Source organism: Leopardus geoffroyi, chromosome C1 (assembly GCF_018350155.1).
Source record: "Leopardus geoffroyi isolate Oge1 chromosome C1, O.geoffroyi_Oge1_pat1.0, whole genome shotgun sequence".
NCBI lineage: Eukaryota > Metazoa > Chordata > Mammalia > Carnivora > Felidae > Leopardus > Leopardus geoffroyi.
In genome coordinates this window covers 71680278-71694494 of record NC_059328.1, presented here as the reverse complement: position 1 = coordinate 71694494, position 14217 = coordinate 71680278, and the positions used below count along the sequence as shown (strand labels likewise).

Here is a 14217-nt window from a genome sequence, read left to right as displayed (position 1 = left end):
TAGTTGAGTAAAAATGTAATGAGTCAAGAATTTGTAGCTGAAAATACTTCTCTGATTATTTAAATTCATTTTGATAAGTTTCAGATTGGATTTACCGAAGGGTAATCTGACAAATTAGATACAAGGTGGCTCTTTGCTAATTGTTATTTTAGTGAATGACCCTCCCACCCCTTTTTAAGAATTTTTTAAAAAGAGCTCAGAAACTAGGGGTTGAAGACCCTGAATAGGAGTCATTATTTTTTTTTTTTCCTGCATCAGTGTGCCTGGAAGGGAGAGAGGGTGGGAGGGAAGGAAGGGGTCCTTGTTTGAACCCTAAACTGCTGGGATTCCAACCAAACCAAGTAGCCTCCAACTGATAGTCTGAGAAGCGCTTAGTAGACATCTCAGGCACATGTTCAAAACGCACTCCTATTTTCTCCCCACCAAGCTGCTCGTCCTGCAGTCTGCTTCACCTCAGTTGATGGCAATTCCATCTTTATGGCTGTGCAGGCAAAACCCAAGAGTTGTCCTTGACTCCTTTGCTTTCATCTCTCATCCTTTTGGATATATTTTTAACATTGCAGCCAGAGGGATACACCTTTAAAACATATGACAAAACATGCCAGTCGTCTGCTTGAAACCCTCCAATGGCTCCCATTTCACGCTACGTGAAAGCCAAAGTCCTCACAACGGCCTACAGTTGTGGTCCAGCATAACCCAGCCCCTGCGACTGGCCTCATTTCCCACCAGTCCTCTCTGTGGTTCACACTGCTGCAGACACACTGGCCTTCTTGGGGTTACCCGAACATACCAGGCACACGTCTGCTTTACATTGACTGTTCCCTCTGCTGGAATACTTAAAGTAAGTATCTTTCAAGTTTTTCGCGAAAATGTTAACTTCTCAATGAGGTCTATTTCCACGCTATCTGAAATGGCATCTTCTCAACATTCCTCACTGTCTCTCTGATTTATTTTTTTTCCCACAGCATCTATCACCTTGTGACACACTCTATAATGTACTAATTATGGTCATTGACTGTTTTTGTCCACTCAAATGTAAACTTACAAGGGCAGAATTTTTTTTGTCTTTTTTACTGCAGCATCCCCAATGCCTGAATTTCTGCCTGGCATATAGAAGATACACCACATATGGGGCGCCTGGGTAGCTCAGTCGGTTAAGCGTCCAACTCTCTCTCTTGTTTTAAAAATAGGATTGAGGATATTTTCATTTTTTTAAATTATTTTATTTTATTTTATTTTTTTGAGATAGAGAACACATGATCAGGGGAGAGGGGCAGAGGAAGAGAGAGAGAGACAGAGAGAGAGAGAGAATCTCCATGCACAGCGTGGAGCTGGACAGAGGTACTCAATCCCACGACCTGACCCTGGGATCATGACCTGAGCCAAAATCAAGAGTTGGAAGCTCAATTGACTGAGTGTCCAACTCTTGATTTCACTCAAGTCATGATCTCACAGTTGTGAGTGAAATCAAGTTCTGTGTAGGCTGTGTGCTGGGCAGGGAGTCTGCTTAGGATTCTCTCTCTGCCTGGGTGGCTCTGTGGGTTGAACGTCTGAGTCTTGGTTTCAGCTCAGGTCATGAAATCATGGCTTCGTGGGTTCGAGCCCCACATCGGGCTCCACACTGACAGTTCAGAGCCTGCTTGGGATTCTCTCTCTCTCCCTCTCTCTCTCTGCCCCTCCCCCACTCATGCTGTCTCTGTCCCTCTTAAAATAAATAAATAAACTTTAAAACAAAAAAGGTTCTTTCCTTGTCTCTGTCCCTCCCTACTCATGTATGTGTGCCCGTGCATTCTGTTTCTCTGAAAAATAAATTTAAAAAATATATAAATAAATAATTAAGAAGATATACCATATAATATTCAATAAATTATTTGGAACAGCTACTTTGGAGAATAATTTGAAAGTATCTATTAAAGCTGAGAATGTACATAGCCTATCATCTAGCAATTCTACTCCTGGATATTTACCCTAGAGGAACTCTTACATACGTGAATGAGGAAATGGTACATCGATGTTTACTTCAGAATTTCGGTGTAATGGCCAAAGATAGAAATAACCTAAATGTCCTTTAGGTGGGAAATGGATACTGTTTTTATTTAGTCAATAAATTACCACAAAGCTGCTAAAATAAACAAACTTGCATGGACATAGCTTGGAACCAAAATGGTGAGGTAAACGTTGCAGACTACATACAGAGCAATGCCATCTTTGGGAACAAAAACACACAGGAGTGATTTCTATTTATTACGGGTATGTGTATGTGAGAAAATAACTATGGCGGTGATTTATACCAATTCGTGACAGAAGGTTACACTTGGGGAGGGATGGTTAACTTTATAATGTTTTATTTCTTGTAAAATAGAAAGACTGGAAATAAATCAAATGACCTGTAAAATTTGTTGAATTTGGGGGCCGTGAGTATTTTTATTATTTGTTGTGCTTTTCTGTATTTGCAGTTTTCTTAAAATTAAAAAATCTTCTAGACTGTAAGATCTTTAAGAGCAGGAACTATGTTGTATTCATGTTTCTATCCATAGGACCTAATATTCTTATTAGAATGTACAAGATTGTTGGGGCGCCTGGGTGGCTCAGTCAGTCAAGCGTCTGACTTCAGCTCCGGTCATGATCTCGTGGTCTGCGAGTTCAAGCCCCACGTCAGGCTCTGTGCTGACAGCTCAGAGTCTGGAGCCTGCTTCAGATTCTGTATCTCCCTCTCTCTCTGTTCCTCCCCCACTCATGCTCCGTCTCTCTCTCAATAATAAACATTAAATTTTTTTTAACGTTTATTTATTTTTGAGACAGAGAGAGACAGAGCATGAACAGGGGAGGGGCAGAGAGAGAGGGAGACACAGAATCTGAAACAGGCTCCAGGCTCTGAGCTGTCAGCACAGGGCCCGACGCGGGGCTCGAACTCACAGACCGTGAGATCATGACCTGAGCCGAAGTCAGACGCTTAACCGACCAACCCACCCAGGCGCCCCTCAATAATAAACATTAAAAAAAATTAGAAAAAAGAATATAGAAGATTGTTGAATATATGTGTTGATAAGTAAACATTTTAATTTTAAAAGAAGAGAAGGAATTAAGGGGGAAAAATGAGTATATAAAGATATTAAGAGAAAGGTGAAAAATATTTGGGGTTGACATATGTGTGACTTAACACTCATGCTACCTGAGAACTTCATCTGGACTCTGATACCTTGAAACAGGATTTTGGAGACAGTAAGAAGATAAAGATGTGAAAAAGCTCTCTTTTATCCATCAGATGCAAAGAATACTGTAGGTATTCATTAGTTACTGTGGTAATGTTTCCCAATTCCCAGCAGATATTAACCTGTGGGATTCAGGAACAACACAAAAATGAAATTCCTGAAATCATGTTATTTTGTATTTTTCCTAACACTCTATTTACATGTTTTTGAAATATAATGAGTAACCATAATAATGAACAATGAATCATTTTCCTGTGATAGGGTTATACTAAAAGTTCCAGAGCTTTATTATTATTATATTTATAATATATATATAATATATTATATATTATTTTTTTAAAAAATATAATAATAGGGGCACCTGGGTGGTTCAGTCCGTTGAGCGTCTGACTTTGGCTCAGGTCATGATCTTGCAGTTCGTGATTTTGAGCCCCCATTTCAGGCCCTGTGCTGACAGCTCAGAGCCTGGAGCCTATTTCAGATTCGGTGTCTCCCTCTCTCTCTGACCCTCCCCAATTAATGCTCTGTTTCTCTCTGTCTGAAAAATAAATAAACGTTAAAAAAATAAAAATAAAAATAAACAGTGGAGTCTTGATTTCGGTTTAGGTCATGATCTCATGGTTTGTGGGTTCGAGCCCTGAGACAGACTCTATGCTGATGGTGTGGATCCTGCTTGGGGTTCTCTGTCTCCTTTGCTCTCTGCCCCTCCCCTGCTCTCTCTCTCTCTCTCAAAAATAAGCATTTTTTTTTTAAAAAGATAATAAAAGCATGGTGTAAGGTTTATTATTATTATGAATAATATTGGACAAGATTGTGTATTTCAGTTACATGCAGCAATGATCACTACTTATTACAGACATTTCCTTAAAGAAGTCATTAAAAGAAAGCATTAATGCAAAATAAATTCTAAATAAAAATCATTGTTTTTAAATTTTTTTAATGTTTATTTTTGAGACAGAGAGAGAAAGAGAGAGAGGGAGAGAGAGAAAGACAGAGTGCAAGTAGGGGAGGGGCAGAGAAAGAGGGAGACACAGAATCCGAGGCAGGCTCCAGGCTCTGAGCTGTCAGCACAGAGCCCGAAACGGGGCTTAAAATCACGAACTGCGAGATCATGACCTGAGCCGAAGTCAGATACTTAACGAAATGAGCCACCCAGGCGCCACTAAATAAAAAATCATTTTTAAAAATAAAAAATTAACACTTAAAAAGTTATTCTTCAAATGATAATTTAAAACACATAAAATATTGTCTTATCCAACAGATTTGATCTTTGTTTTGTGACAAATATTCCAGATAAGGAAAAATTTCTCTCATTCTGTGATGTTGGTTTAGTTTTTTTGTTTTGTATGTGTATGTGTGTGTGTGTGTGTGTGTTTACAGAGGGAGGGGTGGGGAGGAGAAGAGGGGCAGAGAGACAGAGAATCTTATGCAGGCTCCACATTCAGCACGGAGCCAAAGTGGGGCTCTATCCCATGACACTGGGATCATGACCTGAGCCGAAATCAAGAGTCCGATACTGAACCCAACTGAGGCACCCAGGCACCCCAATGTTGGTTTAGTTTTATGAAGCGCTTCCAAAAGCATTACCCAGTTGGGCATTAGGGCATACGTTGCTTTATATAAACTCATTTACTTTTTAAGCAGTGAAAATATTTTGCCTGTTTTACAAAGAACTATATCTTTTAGTACATATTCTAACACAAATTGCAGCAAACATGATTGGACTATATTCGAATAATGTAATATTTGGATCTCCTAGCAAGATCAACCACATACATGAAAAAAAAAAAAAGAAAGAAAAAGAAATATGTTGACATTACCAATTTAGGGAGTTATTTTTCTTACAAAACTTGGTATTTCTTGAAATACCATCCATAGGATTAGCACAATGTATTCTATGTATATAAACATATTAATGTTTATTTTATTTGCAACAAGTACTCGCCAGTAAGGCCAGGAACACACGCTTATAACATGACAACAATAACAAGCAAGATGGATTAGATCTTAACTGCTGCCGTCTAACGTGCTCTTGTCATGCTTTCCAGAAATGTTGACCTTCATCTTTGACTGTACACGTCAGCATTTCCTGTCTTCCTTTTGATTTGATGTCAGTACATTCCTTTGAGTCAATAATATTATTATGTTGATTGTTGAGGTTTAATTTTCCCCTCTACGTTGTTTTGGCCCCTTTGTCAAAAATCAAATGACCGTACACAGAGAAAAACAGTACAGCATAGGGAAAATAGTCAACAATATTGTAATAACATTGTCTGCTGACAGACGGTGACTACACTTACCACGGTGAGCACTGAGTAATGAATAGAATTGTAGAATTGTTATGGTGTTATGGTGTAGAATTGTATCGCGAAACTAATACAACATTGTGTGTCAACTGTACCTCAACAATAAAAAAAACGGGAGATATAACCGAGTACAAAATAAGTGAAATACTAATTTCACATTAAAAAAGCAAAAGAGAAAAGGGGAGAAAAATAAATTGATCATATATATGTGTGGATCTATTTCTGGATTCTTTCATCTGTTCCATTGTCTATGTATATTCTATATGTCCATAGACTCTATATGTCTCTTTTTATGAATACCAAACTGTCTTGCTTATATAGCTTTATAATAAATCTTAAAATCAGGTGAGGCAAGTTCTCCAATTTTGTCCTTATTTTTAAAAGTTGCTGTGGTTAGGGGCACCTGGGTGGCTCAGTCGGCTAAGCATCTGACTCTTGATTTTGGCTCATGACATGATCTCACAGTTCGTGAGACTGAGCCCTGTATGGGGCTCCACACTGACAGAGTGGGACCTGCTTAAGATCCTTGCTCTCTCCCTCTCTCTCTGCCCCTCCCCCGGCTTGTGTGTGCGCTCTCTCTCTCTCTCTCAAAATAAATAAATAAACATTTTTTAAAAATTGCTGTGGTTATTCTTGGCTCTTTGTGTTTACATGTTAATTTTAGAATCAGCTTGTCAATTTCTACAAAACAGCTTTTTTGGAATTTTGATTGGGATTGGGTTGAAACTATAAATGAATTTGGTGAGAATTATATTAATAATATTGAGTCTTGCAATCCATGAACGTGGTTGATCATTTCATTAATTTAGATCTTCCAAAAATATAAAAACAGATCAATAGTTACAGGCACATAAAATATGCCAGGCAAAGTATTATGTGCTTTATATGTATACTATTAAAATTTATCATTCCTTTCATTTGACAGATTATACATAGAAGGAAATGGGGAGGTGGAGAGACTCAGTAATTCCCCACAGTCAGTCAGTAAATGGTATAAAAGGGAATGTGGGCCCCCATTTGTCTGACTCAACTTTCTTCAGTTTACTTAACTCAGCTCCAACTAGGGTTAAGTGAGGGTCATCATTTATGCCTGTGAACCTCTCCAAAGTTGAGATTGTTCCTGAACAATCAGGCATTTCAAACTCCCACTGTTATGAAGACTTCACTGTTATGGTAAGGAGATAGTGTTAAATCATGTGAAGGCATACAAGACATTAGAGATCAAATTATATTTTCCAAGTTGCACTTGAGAATCAAGTGTGCCAATTGGGCACTTTTGAATATCTATCTTGTTCACAGCACCTGGGATTCAGGTTTATGAGCAGCATAAAATTCTTGTACTCCATTGCAAGAAAAGATATTTCTGTTTATAAATTATCGATGCAAACTGGTTTAGGATTTGAAGAAAGGTTTTATAAAATGTATTAAAAGATCTGACAGCTCTTGATATAATTTGGGGCAATTATCTGTTATGGATATTCAGTGACTTTTACAAATTTATCCATGGCAAAAAAAAAAAAAAATCAAAACAAACCTGATGCGGTTGTATTTAAAATTAATCAAAGTTCCTGATCTCTTTCTGACAAGTCAACTTAGGTTTAATTTTTAAAAAGAATTCGTGAAGAAAGAGGTTATAGTGGAAGATCTACTTTTAAAGAAAAAAAGATTGGATGACACTTTATAAACATGGTAAGGCAGACTTTATTTAGGACCATCCTGATAGTTACAGGGACCCCTGCAATGGGATTTTACAGTGGGGAAAGAGAGATGAGGCTGAACTGGTAATACAGCATGGGCAAGTGGGAATTGATAGCCCAGGAGCAGGACAGGGGTCAGTGAATGGAAAATTACCAAGAGAAAACAAGCTCAGGGGAGTTTTGGCTAAACCCACCTAACAGGACTCTCGCTGAAAACGGCCAGGGTGACCAGACTTCATGGGGGCTGGTGGAGGGTGAGGAACACAATTACATACTGAAGATGATCAGATATTGGGGGCGGGGGTGTTGGTTAAACTGACTTGGCAAGGTTCTTGCTAAAACTGGATTTTACAAAAAAAAAAAATGTAATCCTAGGCACAGCTGAGCTTAGGAGGTTTAGCAGTCTGGCTAATGTTTGGCCACACAATCTTCATCACTACCTCAAGTATGTCCAGAGTCCACCTTTTATTTCTTCTAAGAGCTTTCCAGGGCTCTTTCTGTCCCCAGCACCCAGCCTAGTGGAGTCTAATTAATTGCTTACAAGCAATTCTGCAAAGCTGGAAGGCCTAGAGAGAGTAAAAGGCTCGGGCTTGAAAAGTCTTACAAATTTCACGATTTCCCCCGTTTGCAGACCTCAGAATGGACGGCTGCTGGAGAGCACTGAGCACTCACCCGCAGCCAGGCCCTTTACACCCATCCTCAGGTCTACCCCCGCCCCACAAGCGTGTGAGAGCCTTCGGCCAGGAGGGGAGGCCCCTTTGCGGTCGGAAGCCCGGAGCCCACGCACTTTTTTGCACCTACCTCGCCGAAGCCCCTGAGCACTGGAGAAACCCGAGTAGGGCTATGCGGGTTGTTTACAGGAACCGGGAGGGGCGTGAAAGGGTGCCCGAGACCCGGACCGCTCCGGGCTCGTGCGGAGGCCTCCTTCGCACCACCTGGCCCTCTGAAAGACTACCCAGAAAGGGCGTGGAAAGGAGTGAGACAAAGGGGAGGAGGGTCACGAGTCAAAGCGGCGGCGGGGAGGATGCCACCGCCGGCGACTCACGGCCTCCGGGCTCCAGTTGGACCGGGTTAAGCAGAGCTTCAGAGGCTTCTAGAGCGGCGCGCGAACCTGCTGCTCCCCCTGCAGCGAAGAAGACCTGACACCCCCCCTGCCTGACCCGCTGACAGCGCCACCCCCGCCCCTCCCCAGGTGAGTCGAGCCCGGCACCGCCCGGAGGCATCAGGTGTCGTGGGAACGGCGCCCGCGGAGTGCAGGGAGGGACCGCGATGTTGGGAGCCGTCGGTGACACACTGCGAGAGGGTCAGGACCCCCGGACGTCGGCGCCATGGAAGGGACGAAGGTGGGAGCGGGGTGCGAGCTGCAGCGGTTCCGCACAGCGCCCGCTCGGCAGCCTGCCCAAGGTCAGTGGGGTAGGTCGGGGGCCCCCGGCTGGGGCAGCCCGCACCCCAGCTGCACGGGCGGGAGGCTCTGCCGCGCAACCCCAGTCCAGGCCCGGAAGCCTGAGGCAGGGACCCCGAGACCTGAAGCCACCTGCGGCCAGAGTCTTGCCCTGGAAGACCTGGGGAGGGGTTTGCCGTCTGGGGGCGGCCGGGGGCTCAGGGATGGTCCAGAAGTTGCGCAGCCAGCGTCTCGTGACTCGAGTGGCCTTTACTAGGTGGCGTGGGGGGCGGATGGAAATGGGGGTGCTCAGCCGGGACCCCTGCGCGGGGCGAAAGCGGCCTCTAGCCAAGCTGGGCCGTCCGAAGTTGCCGGTGGCGCGGAGGCCGGGGAGGAGGGCGGGCTGCGGCTGCACCTCCCAGCGCAAGGTCAGCGGGGACGCTGCTGCGGGGGTGGCAGGGGTGAAGAGAGGAGTTTTGAGTCTGATGGAGTGAGACAGCGCTTCTGAAGAAATTATGTTGCGTTCCTTTGTCAACTGAGGTTTTTACTATTCACATATATTCCCTGGTTTTCTCTCATTTTCTGCAGCTGAATCCAGTTCAGCGTCTCATCTCCGTGAATAAACAGCCTCTGTGTGTCAGTTTGTAGATTGTAAGAGCGCGTCTGATGCCGCGGATAGGCTCTCTCCTGCCGGGCGTCTCCACCTACCCCGCATCCTGCGCGGCGCCCCCGGGTGGCTGTGAAGGGTGGTTGGCGGGCACTCCTTCGGCGCCTCGGGGTCCGGACACCTGGCAGTTTTTAAAGTGCACCCCAGGAAGGGCTTGTGTGACTTTGGGAAAGCCAACGTTTGCAGCAAGTGTAGCGGCCAGTCCTTGTGAATGAAATTCCTTGCTTCCGGGACAGCTTGGTGCCATAAATTGCCGTTGTCTCATTTTCTCTTTGTTCCTGTGGGTTGCTGTTACACAGCGTGTCTACTTTAAAGTTTACTTTTCCCTGTATCAAAATAGAAAGGGCTTAGTGTGTCCTCAAGTCTGTAATTTACCAACATGCACTATTATTACCTGCTTCATTACTAGTGGTTAGTCACGTGAGAGTTGTGATGAACATAAAATCATGTTCCTTTTAAGTCCTATTGATAAAGTCTCTAACTGCTGGTTTTTGAAGAAGGAAATAAAATGTTCTTGAATGAAAATCTTAAGGGATTAATAGCTTTTTTTCTGTCCCCTACATCTTTACCTAAGAGTTTCCGTACTCATACTTTGACAGGCATTTTAAGACGTAAGAACCATACTTGAATGAGTTTGATCATAATTATTGCATTGTGAAGGTATTGCATATTGTATTTTTATGCCATTGTAAATAGGCTTTATGCTTTACTGACTCAGCAGTCTTCTTGTTAATCTTTTTATTAATCAAGATTTTAAAAAGCTTCCCCGTGGCTAGTTTTTATAGCCAATATCTATTATTTGGAGCTGTTGAGTTTGCTAAGAATGTTTGAATCAGAATCAACTGTGGGATTCTATATTTGGAAAGCAGTGTAATACCTAAACAGTGACTTGTTAGAAGTTGTATTATTATAGTTTGGTTTAATCCCTCCCCCACCTTGATCTCTGAGCAGAAGTCACTGTAACAGCATCACACAGAGCTAGCCTTTCTCTTCTACATGGAAGAACTCTACTTTGCCAGGTGGTTGGGGGTATTTTATTTTGAACAGGTTTCCATAATATTAATATTGGTCGGAGTGAAAATCCAAGATAAGCCCCTGCTTCTGGAGTGATGTCTTTGTCATTTTTGATTGGAAATGCTGACTACAAAGACAATAAAATTAGCCCCATCTAGTTTCAAAGAGATAAAAGAGATAATAGATACGAGGTACTTTGAAAAGTAAAATGTGCTACATAAATATAAGGCCCTCAATAAAAGTCAAATGCAAGTGATATGGCTGATTGCAATTTGGACTTAAATTAAGCTCCTGCATTCCCCTTCGTAGAACGGGTAAGTTTCCTGAGCCTCCATTGCCCCTTAAGAATCTTGGGGCGCCTGGGTGGCGCAGTCGGTTGAGCGTCCGACTTCGGCTCAGGTCACGATCTCACAGTTCGTGAGTTCGAGCCCCGCGTCGGGCTCTGGATGGCCCAGAGCCTGGAGCCTGCTTCCGATTCTGTGTCCCCCTCTCTCTCTGCCCCTCCCCCATTCATGTTCTGTCTCTCTCTGTCTCAAAAATAAAATAAACATTAAAAAAAAAAATTAAAAAAAAAAAAAAGAATCTTGTTGCCTGTTCAGGAAGCTGACCTGGCTGTTTGGGCCATAGGGAGAGTAAGGCTGCTTGCTCAGTGTTGGAACCACTGCTAGGGCTTTATTTGCATTTGTATTTAATCAGAATACATGAGGATAGGTATTGTTATTACTATTTTGCAGAAGAGAAAACTGAGGCTCAGAGAGGCTGAGTGACTTATCTAAGGTCACAAAGGTGTCAAGTCGTAGAACCGATTTTAGACACCAAACGCGGTTTTAGATCTCTGCACCACATCTTGCTACCTTTAACTCCGGTTTTAAACTTATTTTTTAAAAAAAAAAAATTTTTTTTTTAATTTTTTTTTTCAACGTTTTTTATTTAATTTTGGGACAGAGAGAGACAGAGCATGAACGGGGAGGGGCAGAGAGAGAGGGAGACACAGAATCGGAAACAGGCTCCAGGCTCAGAGCCATCAGACCAGAGCCTGACGCGGGGCTCGAACTCACGGACCGCGAGATCGTGACCTGGCTGAAGTCGGACGCTTAACCGACTGCACCACCCAGGCGCCCCTAAACTTATTTTGATAATATGGTGAAACGTTAAGTGTCACTGCACAGGGGTTCCTGGGTGGCTCAGTTGATTGAGCGTCTGACTTCGGCTCAGGTCATCATCTGGCGGTTCACGAGTTCAAGCCCCACGTCAGGCTCTGTCCTGACAGCTCAGAGCCTGGAGCCTGCTTCGGACTCTCCGTCTCCCTCTCTGTCTGCACTTCACCACTCACACTGTCTCTTTCTCTCTCTTTCAAAAATAAGCATTAAAAAAAATTTTTTTAAAGTATCCCTGCAGGAAAAATGGCCATATCTTTATATATACAAAATTTTGCCTGTTATTTCAGGGTCCACCTACCTTCTAAAACCATTACATAGGCTTGCAGGTCGCCCTGTTCTAACTACCTCTGTCTCGGAATGAGGCAGAAAGTGTATACGTACATATATATATGTACATACAATCATTTACTAATAGGAGTAGCCCTTGAGGGCAGTAACTTTCAACCAGGTGAAAATTTACTTAGTAATTGAAACAAAATTCTAATTGATTCTGTAAATATCTAAAGTGACCTTTAGAACAATGGTGCTTATTCGAAACCAGATCTTTTGTTTGGGCTTCTTCAACTATCCTGTGATAGCAAAGAATATAAATTTATACCTTTACTTATAGAATGTAAATAGTTTTTTTTTTCCCTCTCCCTAGAGATGGCAAATCCCGAGGTTGTAATCAGTAGCTGCAGCTCTCAAGAAGAGGAAAATCGCTGCACTTTTAACCAGCATACATCGCCCTCTGAGGAGCTTCTGTTAGAAGACCAGATGAGGCGAAAACTCAAATTTTTTTTCATGAATCCTTGTGAGAAGTTCTGGGCTCGTGGTAGAAAACCATGGAAGCTTGGCATACAAATTCTAAAAATTGCGATGGTGACTATACAGGTAAGCGTCTCAAATCATGAGTTTAGTGAAGGCCTCTTTTAGTAACAAAAAGGAGCATGGACAGTGGTTTTTCATAACTTTGAACTGTATGTATAATGGAGAACAATAAATTAGGAAACATACAATCTTAAACCCTTCTCCCTTCAATATTTGTGAAAGAAGGCTTTGGGGTTTTTTTTTTTCCTTAATTATTTTCCTTCTCATCTTTCATTAAGTTACAATTTTGGTCACAAAATGGAATCAGTTTTTAGGAAAAGAAGATTTTAATATTCAGTTTCCAATAGAGAAGCTGGCGGTTTTTAAATCATCCATGAAAACTAGCTGTTGCCCAACCAGAGGATTCTTTACCCTCCTAGTTATTTTCCTGGGAATTTCTCTCTTTTCAGAAATTTCAAAGGTTTCTGTTAAGGCAAGTATCTGGATTCTCACAGCCCTGTGATCATGGGAACCCTGTGATCATGGGAACCCCAACACTGAGCAATGTGGAAAAATGTGGAGTTAACTAAAAATGAGTGGCATACACAGTGAAATATGAGACTTCAATTTAGCAGAGTCTGAATCTCGTTTCCTCGTCTTCTGTTGACATTTTTGGGGAAAACCATATTATGCAATTCTTTTTTTTTTTTAAGACGTTTATTTATTTTTTTGAGACAGAGAGAGACAGAGCATGAAGGGGGGTGGGTCAGAGAGAGAGGGAGACACAGAATCCGAAACAGGCTCCAGGCTCCGAGCTGTCGGCACAGAGCCTGACGCGGGGCTCGAACTCACAGACCGTGAGATCATGACCCGAGCCGAAGTCGGACGCTCAACCGACTGAGCCACCCAGGCGCCCCTGCAATTCTTTATACATACTGGTTATGATTTACTCTTGTGAAGATATATTTTCCTACTCGTAAGAGTAATGATCTCTCCTTAAAAGCAAAAGAGCAAAATTAAAAGCAGATATTAACAGGAAAAATAGATGTGATAGGTTTATTTTTATTAATACTTAACTTGGTGAAAAAATGCATATGTAAATAAATAACAAGTATTCAAGGAAAAAAAACTTTAAAGCCCTGAAATGACTAATCTTAACTGATTGTTGGGCACAAATGCTTAAGGTTAGAAGCTAAGGGGATTTCTACAATCATATGAAGTTGGTAGAATTTTTGCCTAAATTTCTCACACTTGTGTTATGTAAATGAAACTAACATTTGAGTGACTACTCTCTCCCAGGACATTATTTCATTTAATTATAATAACACTCCTATTGGATAAAAACTAGCATCCTTCATTTTACTGAAGAGGAAACTGATGTTTATAGAGTTTTTAAAAAGCCACATAACTAGTCAGTGGCAGAATCAAGAGTTTAGAGGCAGGTGCTTGCTCTCTCTAATATGTCACCATTAAAATGGGTGTTCAATTCTCCATATAATATTTGGCAAGTTGGAATTGAAATTCTTCCAGGTGATATAATACAGTGCATCACAATAGTGAAAATTTTTATCTGTGTTGTTTCTGATAACTAGAGGGAAAAGCCTGTGTCAGATGAACATGAATATTTTCTACTTAGTATGATTGTTACCACTTGAGTGTTTGCTGTATTGGGGGCTAAGCATCATCATGTTCAATTCTTAAGTCAGAGGTAAGTAGTGGTATCCCTATGTCCACGGATGAGAATATTGAGGCTTCCTCAAGTAAAATTGTCATAGTCAGGAAACTAGAAGAGGAGAGCTGAGATTCAACTCAGGTTTTATTCTGAGACTTGTGTTCTTAATTACTCCTAAATCTTTTAGGGAGCTCATCTAACCATCCTCTGTTTCCTAGGGTGCCCAAGAGGAAAATTGACCAATGGTTTAAGATGTTAAGCCTGTTAGTAATACACGTATAAAAGGCATTTAGGGACATTCTTAAAAGGAACTGAGAGT

At 41.8% G+C, this 14217-nt stretch overlaps 2 protein-coding genes across 2 annotated transcripts in view; one reads left to right on the top strand and one right to left on the bottom strand.

The window, feature by feature from the left end:
• DNAI3 (dynein axonemal intermediate chain 3) overlaps positions 1-8126 on the bottom strand; it is a 95475-nt gene extending 87349 nt beyond the window's left edge. Inside the window, exon 1 of the mRNA XM_045478091.1 lies at positions 8017-8126. The gene's annotated coding sequence lies outside the window, so the exon portion shown is untranslated. The remainder of the gene's footprint in view (positions 1-8016) is intronic.
• Positions 8127-8187: 61 nt separating this feature from the next.
• The window catches only part of MCOLN3 (mucolipin TRP cation channel 3), a 32169-nt gene continuing 26139 nt past the window's right edge, over positions 8188-14217 (top strand). The window contains exons 1-2 of the mRNA XM_045478092.1: positions 8188-8407; positions 12081-12310. Of these exons, the coding sequence (XP_045334048.1) occupies positions 12083-12310 (228 nt within the window). The 5' untranslated portion in view covers positions 8188-8407; positions 12081-12082. The remainder of the gene's footprint in view (positions 8408-12080; positions 12311-14217) is intronic.